At 36.6% G+C, this 25,424-nt stretch overlaps 1 protein-coding gene across 1 annotated transcript; it reads left to right on the forward strand.

The window, feature by feature from the left end:
• Positions 1-8,843: 8,843 nt before the first annotated feature.
• Positions 8,844-24,004, forward strand: LOC119538415 (membrane-spanning 4-domains subfamily A member 3-like). The gene is made up of 7 exons (XM_037841340.1): positions 8,844-8,961; positions 12,203-12,359; positions 12,747-12,878; positions 13,719-13,775; positions 14,949-15,092; positions 22,726-22,827; positions 23,828-24,004. Exons 2-7 carry the CDS (start codon positions 12,204-12,206, stop codon positions 23,948-23,950), a joined length of 714 nt encoding a protein of 237 aa, XP_037697268.1. The 5' UTR covers positions 8,844-8,961; position 12,203; the 3' UTR covers positions 23,951-24,004.
• Positions 24,005-25,424: the final 1,420 nt, after the last annotated feature.

The raw sequence follows: 25,424 nt of genomic DNA on the forward strand, positions 1-25,424 counted from the left end.
ATGCTCACTGGAAATATTCAGGATGTTCTGAAAAATTGGATGTTCTCTGGAGACATCAGAATGGCCACCCAATGTTTCCAGATCAACTGAAGTGGAATTTGACCAAAACATTACATGCCCTGACCTGTAATAGAAAAGACACATTAAATATATCCTGAATAAGCAATACTGGAGGAACTTCAAAAATAGCTGGGCGTATTTCTAGTGCATGCTTCTCCCAGTAATATAATTCTGCAAAACTTTAAAGGTGGGGCCTGAATAGGAACCTCAAGGGCCTTTTGCACATTTGCAGAAAGAGTTTTCAAGTACCTCCTTTCCTAAGAATCCACTACCCTCTAGGGATTATACCCTTATCTTCTGGAGAGAGGAAAAAAAAGCTACAGTTCTTACTATACTGAAACAAACAAACAAAAATCATTACTGGAATTTGTTTTCCCTAAATGGGGTGTACCTACTCACCTTCCTAGTAATAGGGACACTCATTTACTGGAACTGTCATTTGGAAACCCTGGAAGGCACTTCCCCAATCCAGAAATACTGCTGTCCATTCCATCCTCAGTCTCCAGGAAAGGTGGAGCGTATTGAATTTAAAAACTCAGATTGGCAGAAGATTTACAACTGTCTTGGCTTAAAGTTTTCCCCTTAGCCTTATTGGCAGCTAGTGCTGTCTTCTGATGCTTTCTTCTTATGAGCTAGTTACTGGGAAAAGAGAGGAATTACTTCTTCAATCCTCTATTTTAATCACCAACAAGCAGGTATGGACAGATATTACAGGGGACTTATATAATTCACTCAGTTTTACAATTAAAAAGTTAAAAGTCTTGTTCCCTAAAGAATTATCTTTTGGGCTCCCTCATGGCCTTAACTTTAGAGACAGTTTTAAAACTGGAAACTGTTGGACAAACAGCATGTTAGGCAAGCCATTTTGTGCAAAACTTCCTGGTGGCCAGGATAACATACCACAGAGAGCCATTGTATCCTGCCCCAAACCCCTTTACCCCAGCTATATACATTCCAATCCTTAAAAGGATAAAAATCCCACTACTCACTTCTCCATTGGCTCAACGCCATTGCTTCTCAATTCCCACCCTGTCAGACCCTGGGTCCCACCACCCACCAGCTACACCCCTCTCCATCTTTACCCACTGACCACCCTGAAAGCAAAGCACAAATGCAGCTCTCCTTTGTCTTGAGTGGGCTAAAGCTTTACTTCATGTCCCCGCCATGCTGATGGCGACTTTCCTTCCAACCTCCACCGCCATGCTGATGGCGACTTTCCTTCCAACCTCCACCATTCTGATGCATGAATAAAATTTTCCTGCCTGAAGTCGACTGGTCTCCATGCCCTTTATGACTGTGTGCCCCGAAATCTCTAACAGAAACATTGCCAGAAACAATTGTGCTACAACCCAGGTAGAGAGGCCATACCAGTTACTGTTAACAATGAACACCACAATCAAATTAAAGGTATTGATTCTTGGATCCACGTTTCTCAATTCAAAAGACACCACCTCCCTACAACCTGGACCTGTTTTGTCAAGAAAGACCAAAACCTGAGAATTACTTGAGGTTCTCAGAACAAATTTCAAATAAAGAAAAGGAGTTTTGATAGTGTTCAGGAAATTAAAAAATCCTGCCAACCCAGAGCATCATCTCCACAAAATGTAGAATAGAAAGAAAACAGTTGTATTATTGAATAGGCATAAACCAGAGTACCATGTGCATCACTGGTAATCCACAAAAGAGATTACAAAGGCAGACAGAAATGCCATCCTTTTTACACAACCAAGCAGATGCAATCCACTAGATCAATGTTCTCAAGATCAATGGTAACTTGACCTCATGTAATAGGACTTGAGAGCACATATTCTTTCACAATTCATCCCGTGTGCCTAGTAATTGGAAAAGTCATATGTACTAGCTGCTTTCCATTGTGTAAATGAAAAATAAAACATCTGGTATCTCTGTGACAAGCTGGTGGTTAGTTTGGGGCAAGGCAGCTAGGCTAATATCCTGCAAAGACAAGGACATGGGGGCACTATCTTTTTCTATATTTACATATTAAAGAGATGACTCCCTCCCAGGTCCTTAATATTCCTGGTTTACAATACTGGCATGAGGTCTATTTATCCTTCAAAAATATATATATACACACCAAAAGGGCAGAGGAAGGATTCTCAAATACTAGGGTTCTAAAGGAACAGCTCTAAAAAAACAGGGAAAGCTCATTTCCCTTTTGGCAACAGAGGAAGTTCTGAATGTTTTAAAAAGCACCCTTAAAGTGTTCATGAGTCATGAAGCTCAAGAATGGTGATTTAACAGGGAGACACTATGCCTTTAGGCATAGAAGGAAGCATGGTGAGTGGAATCCTAGGGTAAATGTTCAAAAACCTTAACTTTGGACTGAATATATAGTGGAGAGGCTATTTCATAGAAATATGACATCTACTGATGACAATATCCTACCACCCCACAATGCCCTAAATTCTCTCATGGTGGTTTTCTTAGTTTGCCAAGGCTGCTATGACAAATACCATGGAATGAGTTGGCTTAAACAACAGGAATTTGTTGTCTTAAGTTTTGGTGGTTAGAAGTCCAAAATCAAGGTGTTGACAAGGCCATGTTTTCTCCCAGAATCTGTCTTTCCAGCAATCTTCTATCACCTGGCAATCTCTGTTGCAAAATTCTCTGGCTTCTCCTTCTGGCTTCTACTTTTCCTGCTCAGTTATCTGTGTCTCTGTCTAGATTTCCTCACCTTGTAAGGACTCCAGTCATATGGATTAAGTCCCAGTCTGATTCAATCTGGCCTCATCTAATAGGCTCTTCAAAGATCCTATTCACAAATGAGTTCACATCCATACCATGATTCACTATAACATTTTAAACCTACCATTTACAAATGGGCTCACACAAGACTGGGAGTCAGGACTTGAACAAGTCCTCTGGGGGACAGATTCAATCCCTGACAGTGGTTGATTAAGAAAAGATGGGTGACCCATTAATAGTTTGCTAACATCTGCTTGTCTTAGAGCTATCATGCCCCAAATAATGTTCCTGAGCTTGAAAAAGTTATATATTTGGAGGCAGAGTAAACTTTTTGGCCAGTTATTGATGAAGATAAGGAGAGTCTTGTAGTGACAATTTTCTAGAGGATAAGCAAATGATTAAATCACCCAAACCATGAATAAAAATGGAATTTATCTTAAATGATCTTCTAATTCCTAATGAATCCAGGAAAAGTATAAATGTGACAAAGTAAACCCCTGTGGTGTGACTCTATAAGTGTATTATTGCCTTACCTCTGAGCAAAAGCAAACTTTCCATGTATAAGAATTCTCATGAGAGTAGAACAGAGATCTACCAAAGTGAATTAAATGAAATCTGAAGAATAGGAGCTAAGAATATATTTTGGGTTAGGAATTATTGATTAAAATGCACAAGATAATCTTACTTGTAACTCTGAGATCCTGAACAAAATGGTAAGGAACAAAAACCTCATCCATGAAGTTTCTTAAAAGACAGGGTATTAACACAGGCTTGTACAACTCTTTGAGTTAGGTTTTGTATAATTCATTCTAAGCCAGATATGGGTTCTTGTTTTGGGATACTGAAGGGGAGAGGCTTTTTGTTTGTTTGTTTGTTTTGGTTGAGTAACTTTCAGAGGTTCAGCTCTGAAAATGCAGCCTGCATCAGTATTTCCTAAACTCATTTCCTGTACTGATCTTGTAACCACAAGATACTAGGGACTTTTCTAATAGATCAGGAAAAACTGGTATTCTGGTTAGCTAAAGCTGCCATTATGCAAAATACCAGAAACGGATTGGATTTTATAAAGGGGATATATTAGATTACAAATTTACAGTTCTAAGGTCATCAAAGTATCCAAACTAAGGTATCAACAAAAGGATACCTTCACTGAAGAAAGGCTGATGGCTTCAGGAACACCTCTGTCAGCTGGGAAGGCATGTGGCTGGTATCTGCTGGTCCTTTGCTCCTGGTTCTTGTTTCAAAATGGCTTTCTCTAAAATGTTTCTCTCTGGGCTTCTTTCTTTCTTAGCCTCTTTCTCTCAGCCTCTGTATCCTTGCTTGTTCTCCTAGGGTGTTTCTCTCTAAGTATCTGGGGGTCTTCTCTTAACTTCTCTGGGCAAACTCTGGGCTTCATCTCTTAGCTTAGCATCTCCAAACATCTCTCTATCTGCATCTCCAGGTGCCTGGGTCTGTGTCTGCTCTTAGCTTCTTCTGGGGGCAAACTCTGAATTACATATCTTAGCTCCCCTCTATAATGTCTCTCTCAGCTTCTCTGAGCTCCTTCTCTCTGTAAGCTCTCTTAGAAAACTCCAGTAAACTAATCAAGACCCACTCTGAATGGATGGGTTCACACCTCCATGGAAATAAGTTAATCTAAGATCTCACCTACGTTTAGGTGGGTCACATATCCATGAAAACAACCTAATCAAAAGGTCCCTCCCTGATCAAAAGACTAATAAACCTGCCCCTACAAGATTGCATTAAAGAACATGGCTTTTGTGGAGGACATAATAGATTCAAACTTGCACAACTGGTATACACAATCTGGAATCTGGATCTGGGAAATCCAAAAGAGAAATACATCCCTTATTTTAGTATATCTCCATGATATCTAAATTTAGTCCATACACAGAAAATGGTAGCATTCTATTTGCAAAGAATATCTTGACCAAATGGGGCCTTTTACTAAAAGTCTGGGTTCTAGAGAACTCTACTACAGAAACCTTCTGTTTACTCCAAGGACCTAATGATGACATAGTAGTAGGTTTAGAATTTGACATCACAGCCTCTCTGTTTATTATAAAAGTGGCATTTCCCCCTCGAAGTGATAGAAAAAGCTCTCTGTTAATATTTAAAGAAGGAGAGTAAACACAGGGCTGTGGAGTTCCCATCAATCTGATTGACAGGCAAAGATCTTAAGCTCTTGATTGTTGCTTTCCAGTTAAGACAAAACAATTGTTCTTCTAATGCCTTTTCCCCTTGCCAAAAAATGGCCAGCATCTTAACTAGTGTGTACTTGCATGTTTTTCAAGCCACTAAATTTATGATAATTTATTATGCAACAATAGAAAAACTCACAGAACTGTATATCAAAACAAGTGACATTTACTGTATGTTCATTTTAAAAAATTAAAACAAATAAATAGAGCTCAATATAATCTCCAACAGCATCAATATATGAAATACATAGGGGTTATATTTGACAAATTTTATGCAAGACCTGTATACTGAAAGCTATAATACATTGTTGGAAACTTTAAAGGCTTAAATAAATGAACAATTATACTGGTCAAGAGTTGGAGCATCCAATAGTATTAAAATTTCAATTCTCCACAACTTGATCTATAGAGTTAATGCAACCCTAATGAAAACTCTTACAGGTATTTTGAATAGATTGATATTCTGACTTCAAGTTTATAAAAAATAAAAAGGACCTAGAATAGAGAAAAAAAAAACAACATTGGAAACCAAGAACAAATTTAGAGAGCTTACACTACCTGATTCCAACATATTTTTTTTACAAGGCTACAGTAGTCAAAACAGTTAGGTATTTGCAAAAATAGACAAAGTTGATGGAACAGAATAGATATAACAGAATAAACTCAGACTTATATAGTTAGTTGGTTTGGTCACAAAAAGACCAAGGAAAGTAAATGGAGAAAAGACAAGTCTTTTCAACAACTTATGCTGGAGCAATCAGCCATTTTCAAGAGTCATGGGAGGAGGATTTGATGCTTACTCATCTATGTGCCAAAATTAACCTAAAAGAGATAATAGACCTAAATATAAATCTTGGACATTTAGAAATATCATAGAAAATATAGTATAAAATCTTAGTGAATTTGAAATTAGGAAAGATTTCATAAATATAGTAGAAAAAACATAAACTATCAAAGAAAAAAATCAACAAATCACACTTCATCATCATTAATAGAGTTAAGGGGGATTTAGGTAACTAGAAATTGCAGGGAAAAGCTCAAGAGGAAACTATGCAGAAAATGTGCTCCAGAAATCTGCTCAGGAGTCCTTTGGGTCTTCATCAGACACTAAGTTATAAATGTATACAATAAAATGTCACAGACCTGGGAAAAGAACTAGTAAAAACCGGTAAGCTGAATGATCTCCAGAGCCCACATAAATGGGGGAGACATAAAGAGCTCTGACAAAGAGAGATGAGTCCTTACCGATCACTAGACACAGTCAATAGACACCATAAAAGGCCAGGCCTTATTAGTGGGAATAAAGGAAACTGCATTAAGAATACTCAATTCTACTCAAAAAGCATGAAAACAAACTGTGAAAATTTCAAGCTGACCTACACATTAATATACATTCCCCTGAAAGCAAAGATAAACATTATGCAGAAGAAGAAAGTAAAATCCAGTCATTCAGAGAACATAACAATGTCCACTCTCTAATAAAAAGTCCCAAAATTACTATATATGACAATAACTGAAAATAATGACTCATAACCAGGATAAAATCAGTGAATTGAAACTGACCCTTAAATGACATGATGAAAGAACAATCAGGTAAGGAGTTTAAACAGTTATTATAAATATTATAAATATGATTAAAACTTAAAATAAAAACATGGACATAAAGAAGATATTCTTTAAAAAGAAACATTGGAACCTCTAGTTATAAAACATATAATACCTGAAATGAAAATTTCCCTGTATTGGATTAAGAGCAGATTTAATACTGCAGAATAAAAGGCCTGTGGACAAGAAGGCGTTGCAAGAGAAAATAAGCAAACTGAAGGAGAGAATCATATGGAAATTCCTTCAGAAATAATGACATGTCGTCAGGAGATCCTGGGCAACTTTATTTTTGTTTTTTTTTTGTTTTTTTTTTTAATTAATCTTCATTTTATTGAGATATATTCACATACCACGCAGTCATACAAAACAAATCGTACATTCGATTGTTCACAGTACCATTACATAGTTGTACATTCATCACCTAAATCAATCCCTGACACCTTCATTAGCACACACACAAAAATAACAAGAATAATAATTAAAGTGAAAAAGAGCAATTAAAGTAAAAAAGAACACTGGGTACCTTTGTCTGTTTGTTTGTTTCCTTCCCCTATTTTTCTACTCATCCATCCATAAACTAGACAAAGGGCAGTGTGGTCCTTATGGCTTTCCCAATCCCATTGTCACCCCTCATAAGCTACATTTTTATACAACTGTCTTCGAGATTCATGGGTTCTGGGTTGTAGTTTGATAGTTTCAGGTATCCACCACCAGCTACCCCAATTCTTTAGAACCTAAAAAGGGTTGTTTAAATTCTGCATAAGAGTGCCCACCAGAGTGACCTCTCGGCTCCTTTTGGAATCTCTCTGCCACTGAAGCTTATTTCATTTCCTTTCACATCCCCCTTTTGGTCAAGAAGATGTTCTCCATCCCACGATGCCAGGTCTACATTCCTCCCTGGGAGTCATATTCCACGTTGCCAGGGAGATTCACTCCCCTGGGTGTCTGATCCCACGTAGGGGGGAGGGCAGTGATTTCACCTTTCAAGTTGGCTTAGCTAGAGAGAGAGGGCCACATCTGAGCAACAAAGAGGCATTCGGGAGGAGGCTGGGCAACTTTAAAGGAGAGTCTGTCAACTGAAAGGCAAACCTGTTCCTGGCAAGGGTTTTTAAATTGCTGCTTTTTTGACTGAATGAATTCCTAAGCTGCTCACAGCTTGGATTGAATTCAGATTCTATTTGCAGATATTTTGTTGATCACTAGATTATGAAGGTACAGAAGAGATCCCAAGGAGCCAGGAGAAAAAGTAGCAGATGGAAGCTTTTAAAAACTACTGAGAAGAAACATCAGTTTTCTGCATATTACAGAAGAGACAGTTTCCAACGTTTGAGTTCAGACTATTTAATTGTCATCTACTGCTAAAAATGAGCAATCCTCTGAAGACCACAACAGGATACAGAATATAGAATACTACTATGTCCAAGTTTAAAGTAAAACTGACTATACATGCCAAAAATAAACAGGAAGGAAGGAAGGAAGGAGGGAAGGGAGGGAAAGGGAGGGAGGGAGGGAAGAAGGAAGGAAGGAAGGAAGGAAGGAAGAAAGAAGGAAGGAAAATATGACCAGTGTTTAGCAAATATATTTATATGTATATTTGTGTTTCTATATATTCATATATATTCAATACAAACTGTCTCTGAATAGGTCCAGGGACCAGTAATTACTAGCTCTGTGATCTAGAACGAAAAGTCACATTTCTATAAATGTCACCATCCTCAAAGGTAAAATAAGGAAGATAACACTTCAATGTCTTTGTATAGGGAATTGAGGAGATAATGTTCATAAAGTTCTTAGCACAGTACCTAACTCAATAAGAGTCTCCAAAATTCCATCTATATATATTTATCTTTGTAAATAGAGTCTAAATAATGGAACAAGAAGCAATGAACTGGAGTTGAAGTATTGTTGTCAACATTTATCCATATATATTTCTCCTCTGGGTATGGTTGAGAAGGTGCTTAAGCAAAGGCACAGAAAGACTGGCAGCACATAAAAGGGATTACAGCTATGAATACAGTTTTAAGAGGAATATAATGTTATTAGAAGGAGTGTTAATAAAAAAATAGTTATGAGATAGAATTTAGGAGTATGTTAAAACGCTTCTAATTCTGGGCAGTGGAGCTTGATGCATTTCAACTTGTAGTAGCCTTTGCCTAAAGACATCACAATTCTTTATCTGGAGAGTACTGGGTGCAGAAATACAGTAAATGAGGAAATTCACAGAGATCAGAGTGTAGATCTCCCCCACATTTTGGCTCAGTCTGTGGCAGACTCAGAAGCAATGCGAAACAGCAGACTTCAGACTCCCACATCGGTGTGCTGGAACAATCCAAGCAGGCATCACCAGTTACCATTTCTCATTAACTGAGGCAGCATAAAGGATTCTTGGGTAAGTTTTGGTTGTGGGATGTAGAACCTTGACTCTGGAGATAAACAGAAACTGGGCAGAGTGGAGGTTTGGGATGCAGCCAGTTCTTCCTATGTCACTTTGTGTCTTTGGTTCTGATACTGTATTTTAAAATTCATTAATGGTTTCTACATAGGATGGAGTGATTGAGTGATTTTTCAGAGATGGGTGACTTCTAACGGTCTGGTTTTGTCTTCAGTCTTGGTGTCTGACTTTTGGATTCTGCAAAAAATTTACTCATTGGGGGATGTATGGTAAGAATTAGCAGTGCAGCTGTAGGCGTAAACTTCCTTATGTCAGTGCAACAACAAATGTCTGAGTTTACATGTGGCTATGTGCAATATACTGTGGATGCTGCTAGTTAAAGGTAAATGATTAAGATATGATATTTATTGACCCTCTAATACAAGAAAGCAAGGTATGATAGAAACAGATAGCTCTAGTGGTGGATGGTTTCGCAAGATAGTAAGAAATAATAAAAAAGGGCAATTCCATGTTGAAAAAGAAGCAGTGTCACAGTGAGTGGAACAGATTGTGTCTGGAGGCAAGACTTACAGCATAACCAGTTAAGAAAATGTGAACAGATAATTTAACTGCAGTGTAGAGTAGAAGGAAGGACTCATGGAAGACAATGATGCAGAAATAAGCAGAAAGATGAAGATGGTTAAGTGAACAGGGTCCACATGATGTACTCTGAAAGGCAGTTTGGATTTCTCTTGAATTCTCAGGGACTTATATTTGGAATTAAGTAGGGTTACTGTACCTAGTTTATGAATGTTTCCAGCTCTTCTCAGTCCATTTGCTCTTTGAGTCTTGCTTACTTGCCTTATTCCTGGTTAGAGCTGCCTAAGTGACATCTAAAAATATTATCATAAGAAAAAGTGCACATTTCTTTGCTCCACTGACCTCCCTGGTTGTATCAGCCTGCACTGGAGGACCTGGCACAACCTCTAGTATAGCACTCTCTACTGGAGACACAAAGGCTCCAACACCCAACAATTCTGAAATGACACAATCAAGAAATGCCAGGGATGTCGATACCGTGTGTGGCCAAGGTTAAGCAATAAGTGACAGGAGGTGGGAAGAGGCTAGCAGATAACATGACATTCTTTCCACCTATACATGCTGTTTTAGTTTCCTGGGCTGCTGAAGCAAATACCATGAAATGGGTCATGTTAAACAGTGGAAATTTATTCGCTCATGATTTTGAGGCTGGGAAAATGTCCAAATCAAGGTCATCATCAACATGATACTTTATCTCTGAAGACTGCTCCATTCTGGCTCAGTTTTGGCTCCTCTGTCACATGGCAAGGCTGGGTTTCATGGATTTCAGTTTCTCACATCCTGTGGCTTTCCCATTCTCTGTCTGAATTTCATTCTCTTATAAAATTAAGACCCATCCCATTAATAGAATTAAGACCCATCCTCACTGGGCTGAGCCACACCTTAACTGACGTAGCCTCAACTAAACTTCCTACTTACAGTGGGTTCACACCTGCAAGACTGGATTAAATTTAAGATCATGTTTTTCTAGGGTATATACAGCTTCTAACCAACACATACCCCTACTGAAGATTCTGGAATGCAGTAGTTTTTACCGCCTCTCTAAAACACCCTGCCTAACTAAGCAGCTAGATTTGTTTCTTGTGAAACTGGCTAGCTTCAAAATATACTATATTGCAATTTGATCTCCCTCCTTCCCTGCCTTCCTTCCCTTTATCTTTCACTAAGGTTGCCATCAAGAATTGTCCTTTACATCAAGTATGTTTTCTTTCTGACCATTTTCTAGGGAACCCAGGCAGTAGTGTTAGCTGTAATGAAAGTAATTATGGGAAATTGTACTTTCTTTGAATAGTCAGAACCAGTCATGTGCGTTATTGTGCACCTCATGGGGATGACAGAAGAAAGTGTGCTTTCTCCAGTAACAGCTTTTTGAGACCCAAAATTGAGGAGAATTAGCATTTTTAGCATTTGAGTTTCCTTGATCAGTTTTTTCCCCCTAGCAGGAGGAAACAAGGCATGAAACTAAAAGCAACTAAACTCTGAATTTATTCATCCAATCCGTGTTGTTTAGCTATTTAACTGGTAATTATGACTAATGCAAAAAGTGCTTAAAAATCAGATACACAAATTTATACAAACTGAAATTCGCACTATATGAACTCATTTTGATTATAATGTAATGGAATTCATGCATACACTATTAGTTTAATTAAGACAGCTCATATACAGGCAAACTTTCCCCCTGGTTTCTATATTTATTTAATATCAAATACCTATAGCATCAATGAGAAAATTAAGATATACAGATAAAAAGCTAAGATTTGAGACTGTTGTCCAAGAAGTGACTTAGCCTCATGAAAAGTGGCATTTTTAGAGCTGCCCTGTGGTGAAATTCCACTGGTGCTTGGGGAAAGCGTACAATAGCACATCCTATTTCCAAGAGAGAGATATTAACATTTATTCAATACCTGTTGCACTCTGTGTTTATACCCCATGAAATAATTTGTTCTATTACTCTGATAACTATGAAAAAATCATTAACATTATTTTATGGCTGAGATTATAATGTTTCATAAGGAGACAAATTCAGTGTCACACAGGTGTTGAATATAAAGTGACTAAACCCACCAGAGTACATCTGTTGTTTCAGCATAATTATGAATAATACATTTTTACTTGCAGAACCCTTCTATTTTGGATAATAAATTTTATGCTCACTCTAATTAAACAGAAGAATGGTGATGGTCTCAGGCCTAAGACCCTTCATTGCCCAAGTTTTTTTTTTTACATGCTGTCTCCATCACTCATGAACAATGCTAAATACATGCATCCGTGCCCACATTAGCAACTCTTAAACAATTAAGTGCACATAATGCAGTTCTTTCTGAGACATCTTGACACCTAACCCACATACTACTATTTTTCAAACCTGGACACAAGGTTGACATACTTCATTAATGTAGACCATTTACCAGGCCCCTGACAAATGACATTTCTAAATCTCCATTGTTTTCATTCTTCTCTATTTCTGCCAATTTTTCTGCTATGCAACAATCATGAATAAATACAAATCGGTCGATACCACTTTTTAATGAGATATAAAGCCTTCACAAACAGGAAACCTAGTGTCTACTTTCCTACAACTATCTGTGATAAAAGCACAGGTTTTGTGAATGGTGTATAGATATCTGATGCTACTAACAGATGATTTCTGTTACAGAATGAATACAATTGTGAATTCTGGTGGAATGACTGTGGATATTTCCTCAAAACCAAACCAAAGCACCCAGTTAGGAAAGGCTGGAGCAATTGATAGCTCAGGATGTACACAGAACAAGCTGCAGAAATTCCTGAAGGGAAATCTCAACATGCTAGGGGTAAGTGAGCCTCAGCAAGGTAGAGTTTTCAGTGAGAAGAGGCTGGAAGTTTTGTCGGGGCTTAGTTGGTACAGTGAAGTGCTAAAAATCCCATGGAAGACAGCAAGGGGCCTGATGGGGACCTCTGTGTGTTTGTGTGGGAGAGGACTGTTAGGGAGCAAGTGGGTAAGCTCAGAGGCGTAGTGGCTACTACTTCCAGAGTCAGGCACAGTGGTGGCTTTCATCAGTGAAGAGCAAAAAGTGAAAACTGACTCTTTTAGAAGATCTTCTGAGTGACATCTGAGGGTTCAATCCACGTCCCTCTGTTTTTTCACAAAGGGATCTTCTCTCCTAGAAAATACTCACTGACTGATAACTATATTTTATTTTGTTTTGTTTTTTATCTAGGTGGCTCAGATTATGATTGGTATGAAATTCATCTTCTATGGGACAATTGGAATTATTGTTCTCCATTTCAAAGTGTTCACAAGCAGTTTCTTCTCATTTAAAACAGGTTTCCCAATATGGGCAGCTTTATCTGTGAGTATATCTGACTTACACCTAATATTAGCAGTGCATTAACTCAACCATTTATTTGTTCATTCATCAAATCAGCAGAATCAAATTGTGCATTAGCCTCCTGAAAATACTAGAGATTTTTTTTCAGACATACATATCTAAGATTAAATATTGAACCTCAGCCTTCAGTGACTTTCTATTAAAAAAAAGAAAGTTTTTTAAAAATAAAAACATATCTGTTATTTGTTAGTGATTGTTCATTATATGCTAAGGGTTTGCCAAAAAGTCATATAATATAATCCTGCTTCCTTGCTTTAGGAGACATTATTGGGTTGGGGTTGTTAGATAATGCCTGATTCATTTGCAGCTTTGTCTTTAAATGTGCAAAGAGGATTGAATTGGTAGAGATGATGGTGGGATAGTGAACGACTTCTCAATTCTGACTTTCCCTATCCAAAATTACTGAGATGAGTATCAAGCCGTATGAGCATGCATAGTCCATTATCTAAACATCGAAATATATTTAATTTATAGCTGGCTCTATTTTTAAAATGTTCTCCACTTTGCATAAAAATTTGTACCAATTGCTTTCATCCCACCACCTCTATCTCTGATAAAAGTTTTTATGATTAAATATTGCCAGTTTTTTTTCATATGTATCTGACGAGAGTTATGAAAGTTTTATCATGTGGTACATGCATTATTTCATGCTTTATTCATGCTTTACTGCTTTACTCAGGGTTTTGAGGGGATTTTTATATGAATAAAATAGTAAGGATAAAGTTGGTCCTTTGGAAATGGGAAGTAAGTAAGGTGGACTGGAAGAAGTGCTTATGTGTCTATTTCTTGTCTCATGAGCAGTTTATCATTTCTGGATCTCTGACAATTGTGTCTGCAAAGAAGCAAACAAAACCACTGGTAAAGTATCAATTAATTAATATTTAATTCATTAGTAGCATGTGAATATCTAACACTAAGATGAGCTACACAGAGTCCAATTACCCAGAAGTTCCATGTTTCAGCACATTTTGCCCAAGATACAGATATCCTTTATTCCTAATGATATATCTGATCACCCTATGCTTAGACAAAAGCAGAGGAACTTTGGGGGTTAGATAAGATCTATTTACCATGATTTCCATAAAAAATCCACTATTTAGAAAATGGGTGAAGTTTGAGATAGACTTTGTGTCATGAGTAACGTTGATAAAGAGAAAGAATGCCTTTGGAATTGAGCAGGTCAGATATTTCCTTGGGCTCACCATAATAAGGAGGAGAAATGTCCACAATTGTTGATCCTATCTATGGTATATGTTTATTAAGTTGTCAATGACCTCCAACTTTCCTTTGCCATGAATTAACATAGAATTTAACTGGGAAGAGGAGTATACTGGTTTGCTAAAGCTGCCAAAATGCAATATATCAGAAATGGATTGGCTTTTCCAATGGGGATTCATTAGGTTACAAATTTACAGTTCTAAGGCCATGAAAATGTCTAAATTAAGGCATGGGCCTTTCTCTGAGGAAAGGACAATGGCATTTGGGGTTCCTCTGTCACGTGGGAAGGCACATGGCTGTCTCTGCTGAAGCTTCGCTCCCTGGTTTAGCTTCTGGTTTCAGTGGCTTTCACCAAAATGTCTCTGGGCTTCTGTCTCAGCTCCTGTGGGTTCTTGCTTGCTTCTCCCAGGAGCAAATTCTGGATTACATACCTTAGCTTCATTAAGCTCTCTGGCTATTTCTCCTGGGGCATTTTTGTCCAAACATCTCTGACCTCTCTTCAAAATGTTTCTACCTTTTATCCTCTCTTAGAGGATGCCAGTAAACATGATTAAGACCCACCTTGAATGGGCAGGGTCACATCTCCATGGAAACAATCTGATCAAAATGCCATACTCCTAATAGGTCTGCCCCCACAAGATTGGATTAAAAGAACATAGTCTTCTGGGGTACATAACAGATTCAAACCAGCACAAGGAGATATTGTACATGTTTTGTAAATATCTCTTGTGGAAAAAGCTTACCAAGGTGTTTAAAAATATGAAAGTAAATGATGCTGAATATTTTCTGTGAATGAACACTTTTATATTTCAGCTGAGAGGAAATCTGGGAGCTAATACTTTCAGCACCATTGTCTCTAGTATTGGATTCATTGTTCTCTCAGATGACTTAATAAAAATTCTTTTCACCACATGTGAGAGGGAAGATTTATGTTCTGGTATCAAATCGGCTGCAACGGTAAGTATTTTTCTTCTAAATGCTGGGAAAACTGAACGCTTATTGGTCTTGGCACAAAAAAAAAGGCTCAGGAGAATAAGATAGGATATTACAGGCACAGGGCAAAAAACAAAACAAAACCCTGGTCTTAAAGTTTATTCCTAAATACTAATGGAAGTTTATGTTATTTTAGCAAGAGACAAAATATTTCTGTTTATTGCATATGAATATTTGAAGGACAGAGAGTCCAGTATTCCTTTATCCCAATTTGATGTATTCATGGAAAAATGGCAAACAAAGAGACCAAAGTTATTTATATCTGGGTCCAAAATTGGGGTGATTTCCATTATCTGGTTTATAATTTTACCCCAAATTTTCTACAGTAAACACACATTAATGATGCAATTGAAAACAATAGATAATAATAAAAATACTCTGAGGATTTATACTTTGCCTGCATATCAGGATCTGTGAGTGGACACATAGGCCTCCTTGAGTATTCATTAGGATACTTGTCAATGCATACATGTGAGAAAAGTATCTGAGCTTAGAGAAAGTATCACCCAAAATAATTAGAGGGAAGAGTATACAACATTTATACAAGGCTAGATATAGTGTCTGTTTCCACCTGCCAAATTTGAAAAATATCCAGCATCCAACAAGATAAAATCTACAATGTCTGGCATCTACTGAAAAATTATCAGACATGCAAAGAAACAGGAAAATATGCCCCATAATGAAGATATAAGTCAGTCAATCAAAAGTGACCCAGATATAAGGAAAAGTTTTTTCTAAAAATTCTACATGAAACTTCTAGAGACAAAAATGACAATGTTCAAAATGAAAAATTGACTGATGAGATTAATGGCAGAAAAAACATGCAAGGAAAACAAAGATTAGTGCGCTCAAAGAAATAACAGAAATTATTCCAAAAAATGTAGACACAAAATGAATTTTAAAATACGTAAAGAGCATCAGTGAACTGGGAAATAACTTGAAGTGGCCTTATATACATGTAATTGGAATTTCAAAAGAAAGGAAATTTGGGGCAGAAAATATATTTTAAGAAGTTCTGGAATATTTTATAAAAACCATACACCTACAGTTTTTATATTAGAAATATGCATAAAACCACATCAAGGAACATCATAAGCAAACTGATCAAAATCAGTCAAAAAGAGAATATCTTAAAAGCAACCAGAGAGAAAAAGATGTGGCATACAGAGAATGTCAGCAAATTTCTCATCAGAACAATACAAGTGAGACTACAGTGGAGTGAACTTTTAAAATACTGAGAGAGAGAAAAAATGCCAACCTAGAACCCATATCTAGTGAAAATATCTTTCAAAATGAAGACACAATGTACACGTCTTCAGACATGCAAAAATTGAAAGCATTAATCTACTGAAGCCCTGTATTACAAAAAAAAAAACAAAAAGGTTTTAAAAAGGCCTCTGAAAGAAGGGAAACTCTACTATATGGAAATATGGATCTATACAAAGAAATGAAGATCACCATAAATGGTAGCAACATGGGTAAATATATAAGATTTTTAGTTATTTAGGTATATTTAAAAGATAATTGACTTTTTAAACAAAAATAATAACAGTCTAGTGCTGGGTTTAAAACGTATGTGAAAATAATACATAAGACAACAAAAGCATCAAGGTCAGGAGAAGGGAAATGGAAAATAGAATTTGTTCTGGTTTGCTAAAGCTGCCAAAATGCAATATACCAGAAATGGATTGCCTTTTTCAATGGGGATTTATTAGTTTGCAAATTTACAGTTCTAAGGCCATGGAAATGTCCAAATTAAGGCATCATGACATAGATACCTTCTCTGAGGAAAGGCCAATGGCATGTGGGGTTCCTCTGTCACATGGGAAGGCACATGGCAGGCTCTGCTGAAACTTCTTTCCTGAGTTTAGCTTCTGGTTTCAGAGGCTTTCTCCAAAATGTTTCTGGGCTTCTGTCTCAGCTCCTGTGGGTACTTTCTTGCTTCTCCTGGGTGCAAACTCTAGATTTCATATGTTAGCTTCTCTCCAAAATAGCTCTCTCAGCTTCTCTGGTTGTTTCTCCCAGGGCAAACTCTGGGCTTCATCCCTTTACTCGGCATCTCCAAACATCTTTCTGTCTGCATAACCAAGTATCTGGGTCTTAAGGATTCCAGTAAGCTAATTAATACCCACCTTGAATGGGCAGGGTCACATCTCCATGGAAATAATCTAATCAAAAGGTCCCACCCACAGCTGAGTGGGTCACATGTCCATGGAAACAACCTAATCAAAAGATCTCACCCACAATAGGTCTGTCCCCACAACAGTGGATTAAAAGAACATAGTCTTTTATGGGGTACATAACAGATTCAAACCAGCATGGAAGTATACTAATATAGGGGACTTAATGCTATAGATAAAGCATTATAAAATCAATTGAATATAGACTATGATAACTTAACATGTTTAATAAAGGCCCTAAAGCAATCTGATAAAATGAAAAAGAGAAGAAAGAATTGCTAGAACAAATATAAAACAGGCTGTACTATGAAAGATTTAAATCCAACCATATAAGTAATCAAGGTAAATATAAATGGTCTAAATATCCCAATTAAAAGACAGAGAATGACAGATTAGATTAACAACAAAAATAACAAGACCCAGCTTTTTGCCACCTACAGGAAACACATTTTAAACATAAAGACACAAATGTGTTCAAAGTTAAAGAGAATAAAAGGCATAGCATGAACTAAAAGTTGGAGTGAGTACAGTGAATTTCAGAAGAACAAGGATAAAGAAGGATAAAGGAGAGCATTATAATGATAAAGCTGTTTCTCTGAAAAAAATAGGAAATTGAATTAATGATGACAATAGTAATACTACTACTAATAAACTCCTAATAAAAAAATATCCAGGATCAGATGGTTTCACAAGAGAATTCTACCAAATATTTACTGAAGAATCCACACCAATTCTACATGCTGTCTTCTGGAAAATTAAAGAGAAGCGAGAACATCCCAATCATTTTAAGAATCCGGTATTACCCTAATACTGAAACCAGACAAAGATAGCAACAAAAAAGAAAACTTTAGACCAATAATCCTTATAAATATAGATGCAAAAATCCCATAAAAATATCGGCAAGTAGAATTCAGCAATATATAAAATGTATTATACATGAGTGACAAAGTGGGGCTTATTCCAAGGAAGCAAAGGCTGGTTCAATACGAGAAAAAATCAATCAATACAATCCACCTTATTGACAGTCTAATGAAGAAAAATCACATGACCGTATCAATTGATGGACAAAGATCATTTAACACAATTCAATGCCTATTCATGATAAAACCAAACAAAAAGTAAGAAAACTAAGTCCAGAGGGGGTATTTCAGTTTACCAACTGCTAGAACAAATACCATACAATGGGTTGGCTTTAAAACAGGAATTCTTGGGCTTACAAATTCAGAGGCTAAACAGTTTGCTTCCTCCCAGGGTTGGTATATTATGGCTGACTGGCAAATTCTGGGGCCCCTTGACTTTTCTGTCATATGGCAATGCAAAGGGTGGATTCTTCTCCTTTCTCTTTGAGTTCTGTTGACTTCCAGTTTCTTGCTCTTCCTGTGACTTCTCTTTTTGTATCCAACTTTCTTTGCATATAAGGACTTTAGCAATATTGGATTAAGGCCCACCCTCATTCAGCTTGGGCACATCCCAACTAATAACATCTTCAAGTGTCCCATTTACAAATAGATTCACATATACAGAGTCTCTTATAGGGGACATGATTCCATCCCCAAAAGTTTGTCCTCTTTAATGACTTGTTCTTCCTACTTGCAAAATACATTCATTCTATCACAACCTACCAAAAGCCTTAAGTCGTTTCAGTAACAATGCTCAGTACAAAGTCTCATCAAAATCAGTTATGGATGTGGCCTAACCTGGGGCAAAATGCTTCTCACTGATGGCTCTGTGAAGCTTAGAATACAAGTTGTCTGCTTCCAGTATATAATGGGGGGACAGGAATAGAATAAACATTCCATTCCAGAAGGGAGAAATAGGAAGGAGGACAGGGGTCACAGGCACCAAACAATTGTGAAACAAAGAAGAGAAAACTCATTTAGATCTCAAATTCCATGAGCCATCTGTCAGTTGATTCTTTGTCCTCCAGTCCTGATGAAGTGGCAGCCCCAGCCCTTCTAAGCATTTGAGCAGCAGCCATGATCTCCTGAAGACTGGGGTGACTGCCCAACCTCTCTGAACATTGGAATGGTGGCACTCTCCCTGAATAATAGGCAAAAACCCTCCCCCTCCAAGCACAGGGGCAGAACTGCCCTTTCCACTGATATAGGTGGGGCCACTCTCTTGGACCAAGATCTCTTTGGTCCAGACCTCAGCTTTGGTGGTTCTTCCTTTAAAGTCATCTTACTTCAGTTTGTCTCTTCTCTGTCCCTTTCAAGCATTGCTTCTGCATACAAATTTTGCAAAACCTTGTTGGCTTTGTGTGCAGTTCCAGAGAGTCCAAACCACCAGATAATATAATTTTCCACAGATCTTTCCTAGAAAACTGCATTTCAAATTCTGTCTTCCACTGAAATGGCTCACTGAATCCATGTTCAGTCATGCCCTCTTTAGTTCTCTAGGGACTCACTTCCCAAAAGCTTGGGGGGGGGGTCCCTGATAAAGCCACTTCTGGAACTTGTCTCAGGGCTGAGAACTTTCCAAATCAATTGCTGGTTTATCAGTTTTATCTCTTTCCTCTCTCATTTTGCATCTTCAATGCACAGATTGGAAATCTCCTCAGATAAATACCCAAGTTCATCACTTGCAAGTTCCACTTTCAATCTGACATCAGAACATAATTTACCAAGTTCTCTACTACTTTATAACAAGGATTGCCTTTATTCCATTTTCCAATAACACATTTATCATTTCCTTCTAATGTCCATATTTCTAGCGACAGTTTCTTCAAAGAAATCTAGGCTTTTTCTATCAAGCTCCTCACAATTGTTTCATTCTCTACCCATTATTCAGCTCCAAAGACATTTCCACATTTTTAGATATTTATTATAGCAGCATCTCACTTTTTGAAACCAAAAACTGTTTTAAGTTTCTCAGCTGCTAAAACAAGGGGAGCTTCTTCAACTTGATAAAGAACATCTATAGAAAACCTACAGGTAAAATCATACTCATTGGTGAAAGACTGAATACTTTCCACTAAGATCAGCATTTCTACCCTCACCGTGGCTGGTAAACATAGTACTTGAACTTCTAGCTAACACAATAAGACAATAAAAGGAAATAAAATGCATGGAGATTAGAAATAAATGCAACTGTCCCTATTTTCAGATGGCACGGTGATATATGTAGAAAACTCCAAGGAATCTAAAAAATGTAGAATGAGTTCAGCAAGGTCAACATACAAAATTTATTTCAATATGCTACCAACAGCCATGGGAAACAGATATTAAAAAATATCATCTGAAATCACTCAAAAATACTTAAATGTAACAAAATATGCATAAGACATGCTAAAAACTACAACGTGGTGATGAAAAAATCAAAGAAGATGAAATAAATGGAGAGACATACCATAGGATTGCAGCTCAACACAGTAAAGATGTTATTTCTTCCTATCAAAGTTACAGCAAGATTTCTGTAGACCTACAAAAAGATTATTCTGAAATTTATATAGAAAATCAAAATAATTAGAATAACTAAAACAATTTTGAAAAAGGAGACTAAAGTAGGAGGAAAGACTCTACTGATTTCAAGACTTATTATTTCTACAGTGATTAAGACCATTTGGTATTAGGGGAGCAATAGATACACAGATCAACATTATGGAATGAAGAACCCAGAAATAGTTCCACCTAAGTACGGCCAATTGATTTTTGACAAAAGTACAAAAGCAATTAAAATCATGCTGGAACAATGGATATTTGGTGGCTTGGAGCTATGTACCCCAGAAAAACATGCTTGTGGACTTAATCCATTCCTGTGAGTGTGCACCTTTGTAAATAGGACTGTTGGATGAGGTTACTTTGGTTAAGGTGTGGCCCAGCTGAATCAGGATGAGTCTTAATCCTATTACTGAAGGTCTTATAAGGAATATCAGAGAGAGAGAGAGAGAGAGACGCAACCAGAAGATGAATGTCTAGGGAACCTTGGAGAGAAGGGAGAAGCCAGTTGAGGCTATATACCATATGATAGAAAAGCCAAGGATCAGTGACCACTAGGATCCAGCACAAGAAGAGCTCAGTCTCCTGGGAGAAAGCATCACCTTAATGACATCTTGATTTTAGGCTTTTCTTAGCCTCAAAACCATGAGCCAATAAATTCCCATTTTTTAAGCCAACCTGTTGCATGGCACTTGCTTTAGTAACAAAGAAATAAAAACAGACATTAGTAAAGAAAATAAGGAAGCTAAATCTCATGCCTTATACAAAAATTAACTCATATCTTTAAATGTGAAATGTAAAACTATAAAGCTTTTAAAAGAAAACACCTGTGAAAATCTTCAGATCCTAAGGCTTGGTGATAGGCTCTTAGATATGATATCAAAAGCACAACCAATAAAATATATATTTGACACATTGAATTTCATCTTCCTGTGAAAGACTCTGGTAAGAAAATGAGAAGATAAGCTGCAGACTGGCAGAAAATATTTGCAAACCACATATCTTTCAAAGTAGTACTATCCAGAATTTATAAAGAATTCTCAAACTCAAACAGTAAAACACTAGTAATCCAATTAGAAAATGAGGAAAGACAAAAAGAATCATTTAATTGAAGAGGATATACAAATGGTAAATTGGTACATGAAGATATGTTCAACATCACTCATCTGTGTCTGAACCATAGACATTACATCAATATCAGTTTCTTGGTTTTGATATTGTACTATAGATACATTAAATTGTAACCATTGGAAAAAACTGGATGAAGAAGTCAGAAAAACTGTTTGTGTTATCTTTGCAACTTCCAGTGAATTTATAATTATTTCAATATAAAAAGTTGTAAAAGTGGGAAAAATATTTGAAATTATATTTCACCAAAGAAGATAAACAAATGGAAAATAAGCACATGAAACAATGCTCCTAGTCATTAATAAAATGCAAGTTAAAACCACAATTAGATACAACATACCTACTAGAATGGCTAAAGTTAAAAGGACTGATATACATCATATGTAAGAACCAGAATTGACTTGATCCTGCAGAAAATTTCATACAGGTTAAGTGAATTATTTATTGTAAAAAAAAATCAACTTTTAGACTTTCTGGTTTTATTTAGAAGACCAGATTTAGTAGGGAGATCTGGGTCCCCTACCATTTCTCCTTTAATTCTCTATACATTGAAAACATTTTCTTTTTTAAAGATAATTCATCTTTTTTGATATCTGAGAAGGGATAATATTACAATAATAACTTGTAAAATAATTGTGAACACTGGAAAAATAGTTAGATCATTAGTATTTATTTACGCATTTACTTATATTTACATGTATTTGAGTTCAAATCCAATGCCATTCTGTCATTCTGTATAATGCTAAAAGTGTTCCCTTCCAAGATCTAAGTTGAGTGAAGCTTTGGAACAGATGTCTTGATACCATTATGGGAACAGAATCTCACCCAGTGGAATTTTATTCTCTTTTACAGGGGCTTGTGATTTCACTGATGATACTAAGCTTTCTGCAACTTTCAATTACAATTTCTCTCTCCATGCTCACCTATAATGTGGATGGCAAGGACATTGGCTGGGTGAGTATGAGTTCTTGAGATAATGAATATGCAATTGATTATGTCATTTAGTCATCTGGACTTTGTCAATTTGTATATTTATTAAGAGAAACACTGACAAAAATTGTTAGTGGTGTAGAAATGTCGATGACCACTGCTTATAAATTGACCAACACATTGATTATCTGCTATTACCTAGGCTATTAAGAAACCCTCACCCATGGCAACACCAAGCATTCAATGTTGGTTCATTCATTCATTCACTCATTCATTCAACATGAATTTGGCTGTACTGTGTGAATTTGGCTGCACTGAGATGAAAAGAGACCTGAAAAACACAGTCAAATTGACAGCTATTTATCCAGATAAACTCAAGTTATTTTTAAGGGAATAAAGGGGACATAGTAGTCTCTACTACCATGTAAGTGTCTTAAAAAGAGTCATAAATATATTATTGGAAGATACAATATCATTGATTATACCTGTAGGAAATATTCTCTCTTGACATCTTCTTTGCATATTTTTACCCATAGACAGACATTAAATCACACGCACACACATTTAAGCATACAAATATTACTCTCCTAATAGGTACAGATTAATTTTTATGTTCTTCCAAATATTCCATATTTCCTAGGCTCACAGGAATAAAGGAGGTTGTTTCCCCATATCCAAGGCAGGAAGGAAGGCAATTACCCCTATTTTTTATTGTCCAATATACCTTCTAATGGATAGACTTTCTTTACCCTTCATCTTTTATAAATCCTGTGGACACTGGGAGGTAGATTGAAAGATATTCACCTAACACATCTCTGGATCACTGAGTTGTCTGCTAGTTTCACCTATGACTAAGTTAACCTCTACCATATCCTATATGGAGAATATATATTAAATAATGCCAGTTCAGAGTACGTGGAAGGTAGATCATGGGGGTTGGGATATCTCTTTAGGATTAGGATTAGAATAAACCCCTGAGGATTTAAGTGAAATTATTCTGCCTAATATTTTGGCTTATTGACAGACTTCTGCATTACCTTGCCTGAAATCAGCTTCTGAAGATCCTTATCAAGACTTTCTGCCTCAAACTTCATTCTACCAAGACTTTGAACAGAATAGCACAATATCCTCGCACTATGATCCCTGAGACTGAAGTACAAGTGTGAGAATATCCTTCTGTAACTTTTAGTAATGAGGATGGCAACTGGAAAATATAAAATAAAATTTAAAATCCAAAGCTCGTTTGGATCCCCCTTTTTAAATTTTTTTTATTGAGATTGTTCAGATACCATACAACTACCCAAAGATATCCAAAGTGTACAATCAATTGCCCATGGCACCACCATACAGCTGTGCATCCATCAATACAATTTTTTTTTCAATTTTTAGAACATTTTCACTACTCCAGAAAAGAAATAAAGACAAAAAAAGAAAAGGAAACTCAGATCCTCCATACTCCCAACCACACTCCCCTCCATTATTGATTCATAGTTTTGGTATAGTACATTTGTTACTGTTGATAAAAGAATGTTAAAATACTACTAACTGTAGTATATAGTTTGCAATAGGTATATATTTTTTCCCTATATGCCTCTCTACTATTAACTTCTAGTTACAGTGACATACATTTGTTCCAGTTCGTGGGAGAGATTTCTAATATTTGTATAGCTAATCATGGACATTGTCCACCATAAGATTCACTGTTTTATACATTCCCATCTTTTAACCTCCAACTTTCCTTCTGGTGACATACGTGACTTTGAGCTTCCCCTTTCCACCACCTTCACACACCTTTCAGCACTGTTAGTTATTCTCATTACATGCTACCATCACTGCCGTCCATTTCCAAACATTTAAGTTCACCCTAGTCAAACATTCTGCTCATAATAAGCAGCCACTCCCCATTCTTTAGCCTCATGTCTATATCCTGGTAATTTATGTTTCACGTCTATGAGTTTACATATTATAATTAGTTCATTTCAGTGAGACCCTGCAATATTTGCTTTTATGTGTCTGTCTTATTTCACTCAATATAGTGCCCTCAAGTTTTCTTCATCAATCCATTTCTTTTAAGATGGTTTTGTTCACACACTAAACATCCCGTCCTAAGTAAACAATCATTGGTTCCCCATATAGTCATGTATTTATGTATTGAGCACCATCATCCCTCTCTATATAAGGACATTTCCATTTCTTCCACAAAGACTGTGGAAGAGTCAAAGAAGGAGGAGAGGCAAAAGAAAAAAAAAGAGAAAGAGAGAAAAACAAACAAACAAACAAACAAACAAAAAAAAAAACAAAACTTGGTAGCTAGAAAGTGACAAAAGGAAAGATAGCATTAACCTAAAGTAGGATAAAGAGTCAGACAACATCGCCAATGCCAGGAGTCCCATACCCTTCCCCTATTCCCTACCCCCCCAAATGCATTTAACTTTGGTATATTGCTTTTGTTACATTAAAGGAAGCATAACACAATGTTTCTGTTAATTCTAGCCTCTAGTTTGCATTGATTGTATTGTCCCCCCAATCCCACCCTATTTTTAACACCTTGCAATATTGACATTCATTTGTTCTACCTCATGTAAAAACATATTCTCACCTTTTATTACAATCATTGAGTA

This window comes from Choloepus didactylus, chromosome 6, assembly GCF_015220235.1.
Source record: "Choloepus didactylus isolate mChoDid1 chromosome 6, mChoDid1.pri, whole genome shotgun sequence".
NCBI classification, from domain to species: Eukaryota; Metazoa; Chordata; class Mammalia; order Pilosa; family Megalonychidae; genus Choloepus; species Choloepus didactylus.

Bases quoted from the DNA above. Each gene is read 5' to 3' on its own strand.
- LOC119538415 (XM_037841340.1), top strand. From the start codon at position 12,204: ATGAATACAATTGTGAATTCTGGTGGAATGACTGTGGATATTTCCTCA. The intron at 12,360-12,746 runs GTAAGTGAGCCT...TTTTTTATCTAG, and splicing joins GAAATCTCAACATGCTAGGG to GTGGCTCAGATTATGATTGG. The intron at 13,776-14,948 runs GTAAAGTATCAA...TTTATATTTCAG, and splicing joins AGAAGCAAACAAAACCACTG to CTGAGAGGAAATCTGGGAGC.